At 46.8% G+C, this 8,263-nt stretch overlaps 1 protein-coding gene across 3 annotated transcripts in view; it reads right to left on the reverse strand.

Moving 5' to 3' along the window:
- Window positions 1-7,429, reverse strand: part of Rhea (Talin_middle and talin-RS domain-containing protein rhea) — a 100,183-nt gene extending 92,754 nt beyond the window's left edge. The window contains exon 1 of one of the 3 annotated variants that reach the window (XM_077706231.1): window positions 7,287-7,426. In XM_077706231.1, the coding sequence (XP_077562357.1) occupies window positions 7,287-7,300 (14 nt within the window). In that variant the 5' untranslated portion in view covers window positions 7,301-7,426. Of the gene's footprint in view, window positions 1-5,442; window positions 5,601-7,286 lie in introns of those variants that run through there. The other 2 variants (XM_077706232.1, XM_077706234.1) reach the window with 2 other exon arrangements.
- Window positions 7,430-8,263: the final 834 nt, after the last annotated feature.

Below are 8,263 nucleotides of genomic sequence, written 5' to 3' on the forward strand. Positions count from 1 at the left end.
CAAAAGAAGAAAAAAACAAACGACATGGGTGCCCGTGTCGTTCGTTTTCTTCTTTTTTTGTGTGTGTTTCTGCAGTTTTTCACTATGAACCAGTACCAACTCGCTCAGTTAATCAATCTTCTAAGTCAGACTTTTAACCCTGAAATATTTTCTCATCATGTGCTCGCAGTGGTGCTCCACCTTATGCTTCCACTAAAGCATAACACAGCACCAGAAAGATTGAGTAGGCAAAAGCCTGAAGGTGGCCTTGTCAACAGGTTTGCAGTAAAAAAAATTCGAAATTAAAACTTGGAGTTTAAGCACGCCAAAGCTACATCTAGGCTATTATGAAGCATGCTGTAGTGCAGGGCCCTGGATTGCCTACTTTCGGCCACCTGGCAATCTTAAACATGCACCAAAATCTCAACATGCGCATTTTCGATTTACGTACATCCAGCCACCCCATGCTAGTGCTGCTGAACTAATGCCCGTGCTAAAATACCTATTTCAAAGGGGCAAAAGCAGTACTCCTGCACATCGTGTATTAATTTTGAAATAAAGTGTCTGGTCTTCGCACTCGTCTTCCAAGCGGCGACATCGTGTCTGGAAATGCAGTAGGTCACACCTCCTTCAGAAAACAATGCCGGTGAAGTGCAGAAAGGCTGGGTTGAGGTTTTCAGTTTTAAATGCTCAACAGGCAAAATGTCAAGTCAAAGTGAGATCATCTTTCCTGGATTAGAAAACCCTCCAGGCCACTCTCTTGAATCACGAATACGCTGTCCTGCATGAAATTTCGGTTCACAAAATTGCTTATTGCCACTAATAGAGAAAGCTAGTAACCGAGCACACAATGGTATTTGACAATCTGAATGAGCAAGTATAAATAACTCTGATTTTCTGATGGAGGTGAAAAGCGAAAACGCCAGTGTGTCTAGGCTTAGGCACACATTAAAGATCAATTATTCCGGGGCCCTCCACTACGCCGTGCCTCGTAGCCGAGGTGTAGCTTTGGCGCATTAAGCCTAGGCTTGCCACCTGCCCGGTTTTTAACCGGCCCGGCCAATTTTTTAAACTGCGGGCTGGTTGCCGGTCCGTACTTAAAACCTGCCGTCATAGGCAGGTTTTTTGGCGCCTCTTCCACGATTTTTTTTTTTGCTTATAAGCATCAACACAGCAACTGCAACGATAAATATGTGTCGAAAAGCTTTGCATGGACACGCAAGCAGGAAAAATACGCATGCGAGCATACGAAAAAACCGAACGAAGTATGTGCAGTAGTTTAGAAAGGCTAAGTTCAATTCAATCAATGGTATTTTCTTTTTCTAATAATTGAAAGCTTGCCTAAAAAAAAACAAAAACAAAGGTAATGGTTACAATTATAAAAACATTCAAGTCGCCAGGAGAAAATGGAAAATGTTGTAGAGATGAAGGCCAGGAATCTAAAGGCAGCAAACTATAGTCCAACTGGGATGCAGCCCTATGGCTTTCAGCTGATGACAAGTCGCATAAGAAGTTTATGATAAATGGCAGCAGTGCTAGGAGTAGACACTAGGGGTATGTGGCACTGCACGAGGCACAACAGCCAGGTCATCGCAACAACTAGAATGAAGGCTACCCCTCCACGACCTCTCCACTGCACAAACACCCCTTGGATGGTGGAGACACCTTTCCTTCTTATCCTTTGACAGCAAAGCTGTATATGGGGAGGACGAAAGGATTTTTGGATTTTTTGTGTCCGTCCATCAACAAAGCCCACCCCCAGCCCATACCCACTTAGGCAACACTTTTGGGGGATTGGCCAAGCATTAATAAGGGTTCCATGCACCATGCTAGGAATGCCTGGCAACCTTTAGTCCAAATTCCTCAAATACGAAATGGATAAACCACTTTTTGTGTGGTCTGGAGACATCCACATCGAAGTCACCAACTGCCCCCAGAGTGTGATTGCATTTCACCCAGGCAAAGTGTATGTGCATGAAGTTCTCAGTGTCATTTCATCATTTCTAGGTGTGTTTGGGGATACATATATGGTGAAGATTAAAGGAGCCATGAAGAGAAAATACAACTTCGTTTAATTTGAAAGAACTAGGATTCAGTATCTCACTCAGCTCCATTACAGCCACAAAAGATGTTTTTTTAACGAAAAAAAAAGCAAGAAGTATTTAAAAACTTTCAAATTTTGCGCCACAGTGACGTGTTATGAGTAAGAATGACGTCATACGGGCCAACAATAAAACATAATTTTCAGTGCGTTAACTGCACGTTAGCATTCAAGTTTTGCGGTCAAATGGAACTAGAGGCCCCATTACAGACGCCCAGTCATGTGTCGTCGCGACAGGTCAGTTAGGCGGCCGCCAATCGCACAAACAAGGTTCTGTGACGTCATAGAAAAGTTGTGGGAAATTGGCTAGGGGGTCGCAAATGCTTCACACGTTTTTTTTTAATATATCCGTTATTTGTTCAAAAATTGCGATGGTATTTGTATCCTTGTTATCGGGACTAAGCAGTCTTTCTAATAAACCCAACTTGTATTTTGTCCTCATGGCTTCTTTAAGACGTCTTTTGTCTGTATGTACACATCCCTGTTGGTGGCACCGTTCTTTTCTCTCTGAAGCATTTGTGAATCGAGGGTTTGTGGCGTTTCTACACACCTCAGCTGGCCATCTGCTCTCACGGAGCAGAATGGCTCCTCAATTTTTTTTCAAAGACAGACATCAAAAGACAGTAAGCCAATTGCCAGCCAACATGACCTGTCACAGCATTAACATTGGCAAGCCACGGGAGCAGCAATTGAAATGAATCAGTGTTCAACTGCTGGCGTTCGCCCTGTGTGCCTGTCTTTCGTCCTTGTGTTTTTCACTGCGCTGTAGTTGATCAGGGGTGCACACAAGAGCTCCTGACAGCCTCTATCTTCACAACTTGCATTGTTTTCCAGCCATGTTGTACCAATGTGAAACGTGTTGCTTCTGAAATGCATGCCTGCTGTTGGAGCGGTGTCTTGGTCCTGTCCTCACGGCTGTTGGAAGCTAGCAAACACACATACATATCAGCACGGTAAATTGATACCTACGCCCAAGTGCAGGTCTCAACGACAGGGCCACGCTGACAGATGGCAAAGAAATGCACTTCAGGTTGCGCCCGCAGACCCTTAAACTTTTCCTACCCGCAGTACATAAGCGTGCTGAAAGCTTTAAGGTAAGTAATTTTCATGCAGCACAAGAAAGATGAAGTAGGCAGGACACAGCTGAAGCTGTATTGAAGAAAGCCCAAACAGTTCATATGCAGTACACACTTTTCAGAGTAATGTTCTCCAAGGCGTCTTCCAGATGAAAATGAACAGCACCCTGTTCTCTTATTCAAATTTCCTTCCTGGAGGGCAATGAATTTCCCAACCGTAAGGCCTGCGGCTTTGTAGACCAGGCCACGGAGGAGACCACCGTGCTCTCACCGTTAACGACGCACCAAGAGATCCCCCAGCACTACAGACTGACCCACAGGACACTCCCGCTACCCCATTCACAGCTCACGAGAACTCAAGAAACAACGCTCAGACTACTCCAATCCAACACACCCCCGTGTACAATGCGAATACACCTCCTGTTCCCTTATTAGCCTGAAGCCGAATGAAATACTGCACATAACCAGGAACACTCAGGTACATTGTCCTAGAGTGCGAGCAAAATACCAACCTACTACACCTACACCCTCTCTTTATCGCCCAGAGCAGTGGGAGACGCTGCTGTTTAGCGCCCATCCCACCAACCAGCTCCTGCTGGCTGAGAGAGCGGTTGTAGCCACGACAGCACATGGATACCCGTAAAGAGAGCACCACTCCCACGAGAACATCAGTGCTCTCAATAAAGAAGTTTTTCTCCTTTTCTCCAGCAAAAATAAGAGGTCCTTCTGTCAAAAAGTTCGACAAGGAGCATCGACAAAACTGGTGGCAAGCACCTGGATGAGAGCCTAAATGAAGAGTACAATGTGACTTGGCTAGTTCAACAAGGTGAGTGAGAAGAAGAGCAAGTGGGGCTGTGAGATGGGTGCTACTATAGTGTATCAATTTGTGAACATGTCACCAGCAGCTACGCTTCATCCCGTCGCACATCCCTTTCTCAGGCCCCTCTTAAAGTTTGCCCTACTCTCGGAAAGAGCAATAGTGCTTCTCAGTGGGATACATTGCAAATGAATACCAAAACAATGCTTTTTCATGCTATTCCTTGTGGTTTTCTTGCGCATATTTCCACTATAGTCTACAAAATTAGCAGCACTACTAGGCTCACTAGCTGGTTCGTTTGACTACTGAAATCCTTCAAAAATCAAGAAAAATAAAAAGAGAAAAGACTATGCTTTAAATTCATGGGTAGAGTGCATTGAGAGTGCCCAACCTTGTCTGTAAATAGCGCTATATTACGATACTTAGACACGGGGCTAACACGCACCTGATTCTGAAGCGGTGCACACAGGACATGCAACAAGTGGTACAACTGTTGATAAATCATCCGACTCATGAGCGTAAAAAAAGCGTCTTACGCGAGTACGATTAAAAGTGAGGGCGCGCAGACATCAATACAACACCGCCTTTACGCAAACCAAATTTATAAACATCGAACACATTGACTTCAAATCTCTGTGGTAGCAGGCCTCGGATTAAATACTACCCGTCAACAGTATCCGCTGTTTGGTTTTTTTTGAGCAGCACACAGTTTGTTCGCAGCAGGAGTGAGCAGCTTTCGGCGCCACGATTTCTCAAATGCAAGGTTTCGATTTTGCCGTTGGACACGCCCATTTGCGGCGTTACTAAAAAAACTCAAAAGTTAGCGGCACGACCGAGTTGAGCAGGTCGCACATGTTCATCTCGTCAAGACGGCTGTCCCCGATAGCTTTTTTCGTTACGTCTTTGGAACGGCTCCAAGGAGAAGCCTCTGTTTAGGTGCCCTTTTCCGCCCCAGTTGGTCTGTTGACACCGTGCGTCAGCACCAGTACATCCGTTTTTACAGCACCTCAATCGACGATTGCTTACGTTATTCTGTAACTACTACTATTGTTTAGTCTAAATAGGCAAGCCCGCGGAGGTCAAGCCTATGGCGCGCCCGTGCTGAGTGGGGGAGCAGCACTCGAAAGCGTTTCCTGCCGGCGCTGCAACAGCCAGTTGCGCGCTCGAAGCCCGACACGAAATACGCACCATTTGTAAGCGCAGAAGTATAGGCATACAACGGAATGTTAAGGACAAAAGTGTTCTTCGATGCAAAGTTACGAAGTGAAAGAACGGAATAAAACTGCATGGTCTCCTAAAAAAAAAGTTGGCACAGCCGTGTCAACTGTTCGCACAAACTGATCTCTCCGGCTTCGACGGCGTCTTTCAGGCAGCACGTGAGCAGAAACACGTAGGGCCAATCAAAAACAATCGCACGGACTGCTTTGACACGTGAAATAGCGCTATTAGACGCAGAAATTACTGCTTACCTGCGGTAGCGATGCCGACGATAGCCCTCTCACGGCAACACCCCACAACCAATATGGCGAATCGTGACGTCACCGGAAGCTGACATACTTCCGTCTGGTTGTTTTTCGGTTTTTGTTCGGCGACCGCGACAGAAAGTGGAAACGGACTCTGGGCGGTCACTTGCGACAGGGGATAGGTGTGAATAAGCTCTGAGTCGTTCAGTTACCCCCTTGCGAGGAACACGGCCACCTCGGCGTGAATCGAGCAGTCGCAGGCAAGAAAACGCCGCTTCCTCTAACACCCGATACGTTTAGCGCTCGCCTCCTTATATGGGAAGTCGCGCTTCTGTCCCATATTGCGGCCGCGTCGGCGGTGATGGGCGCGTTAATCCACCTATTTTTGCCCAAGATTACAGCTGGAAACTAAAAACGCAACGAAAAAATTGTGGTGTATATGGAGTGTTCTTCAGAGCAATATATACGCAACGCAGCGTTCGATTTATTAACTATTGTTCTTACATTGCGGTCGTGAAATAATACATTGAGGAAGGCGCTGTGTTAGTTCAATAAAAAAATTGGTTTAAAAGTATTGTTAAATGCATTGTGTAATCATATAATGTATTTAACTTTGCCTTCCGTGGTGCCCGAAATGTGCACAGTGTTTTAGCACCATGGCGTTAACTAAATTTCGCCACGCGCGCTTGAAATTGGGTTGGAAAAAAATAATGTGTGACCGACATTAGCTTAACAAAAATAACACAGACCCTTATTCTACGCGTAACACCGTCTCAGGGCGAATAAGGGCTAACGACGCGTAAAATTCCTGACGCGTGTTTTCCGTCAAAAGGAAACGAACTTAAATAGTATTTGTGCGATAAGCAAAGCAGAGGTATTAAAAATAATTATAAATGTGGGAGAAAAAACTTGTGCACGCAGGAGGGCGACAGGGCGCACGTTTGTGATGTATTGCTGTGGGTCCCATCTCCTGTTGAGAGATGCTAATAATTTTTTTTTTTTCCTCTGCGATCGCTGTTCTATTCGCTACGTATTGCGTCTGATCAGTATATATGACTCTTCCGTGGTCACGAATCAAGCTGATAAGACCATTTCGGTTGCACTCTTCTACGCTATTTTATGCCGCACTTGAGTTCGCGCCCTGGAAAGTTGCGCGCGACAGCCGGGTTCCAACCCAAGAAAATTAGGAAGCGCGTTACTTCATCTATGAAGCTTTTCCAGATTGTTATATTATAAATACAATGCTATAAACAGTGGATTCAGGGAAAAAAATGTAGAAATAAGGGAGGCAGTCACAAACATGCATATGCGCGACAGCCCTGCGTTTCCGACTCGAGTACCGCGCCCTGATCATGATAAACTAATTTTTTCCCAGAAATATTTGTGGGGAGTAAACGTAGTTCAAAATGCTCTAGTGCCTCAACCAGAGCGCATGTTTTCGCCTGAAAGGTAAAACAAACAGGAATACATCTATTATACGTTTTTCTAATGATGCGTAATAAACTTAACGCAGCAGAAACGAAACAAGATCGCGACTCAGGAGTACACAAAGCTCCGCGGCAAGTATTTTCAGGAATAATTTTTTTCACGTTGCAGTACAACACATGATCTATACGGCAGGCTGACCTTGACAGCCGCGCACCTGAATGGCATCCAATTCCACGTTCCGCGCGTAAGGCACGCGTACTATTTTTTCAATGGGCGCGCGCGTAGGCGCTGAGGAGCTCGTTCGCTGCCTGGAATGCGCGAGACAACACAACACGCGGCTAACACAAGGCTCTCCCTGTCGAGTGGCCGTCTCAGTGGACACGCATTCGGGGCCCGCGGGTAGTCCACTTCGCGCGACCCACCTGTCGAGAATCATGGCTCCTGCGGCGGCAGAAGTTGCTGCTGCTGCTGCTGTTGCTACGTCGGCCTCCCGGCGTCGGTCTGAGGCGCTCCTCGGCGTCGTCCCACGCGCGTTCCGGCCGTTGGCTGGCGGCCGGGGGCGTGCGGAGGCCGCCGGTGTTGCGAGCGCGCAAGTGCGGCTTTCCCTCGGGGCCACGCGCGCTTCACGGCGGACTTCTGCTCCGAAGCGGGGGGCGTCGTGGATGGGCAACGAGGCATTACAATTGACGGACTCAGCGCGAGCTTTTTGGGGGAGTGCCCCTTGAAAGTCACGGCCAAAGCCCCGAACCGTACTACAGCTGACCGACACGAAAGCCCACGGGCCTCAGGTGGTCGGTTACCACCCCCACCCCCACCATCATCATCATCATCATCACCATCATCATGATCCTACTTAGATCCCTGTAGGACGAAGGCCTCTCCCATTAACCGCCAACCATTCCTGTCCTGCGCTGCTCAATGCAATTCTTTGGCCCCGAACTTCCTTATTTCGTCCCTCCATCTGGTTATTGGCCTTCCCCTTCTAAATCCGTTCCCAGGAAATCACTGCGCTTTGTATACCACTTTTGACAGCCGCTATCCCAGCGTTTACCGATGAGCGCACGCAGGCGGTAACTGGTGGTACGGACGTGCATGGTTAACATCTTCCAACAAATTTCGCTTCGATTTCGTTTTTTTTTTTTTACTTTCAAAGCCATAAAAATTCATAAGAGAGTCGAGTGACCCCTATACTTCCAGGCGCTTATGTAGTTTGAGGTACAATCATGTATGTTTAAAAGAAAGTAATATAAATTATCTCGCCTTGGCCCACATCTTCACAAACTACGTTCAAAAGTGTTACCACGTCCAGCACGTCCGGTGTGCGGCTTTGTACACGTCCCTACGTTCCGGACATTTTTCTAAACGTTGTCGGGCTCGTTGTCAACGGAAGGGCGTATTG

The sequence above is a fragment of the Haemaphysalis longicornis genome, unplaced genomic scaffold, assembly GCF_048455015.1.
Source record: "Haemaphysalis longicornis isolate Haplotype H1 unplaced genomic scaffold, Haemaphysalis longicornis Haplotype H1 scaffold_4, whole genome shotgun sequence".
Lineage (NCBI taxonomy): Eukaryota > Metazoa > Arthropoda > Arachnida > Ixodida > Ixodidae > Haemaphysalis > Haemaphysalis longicornis.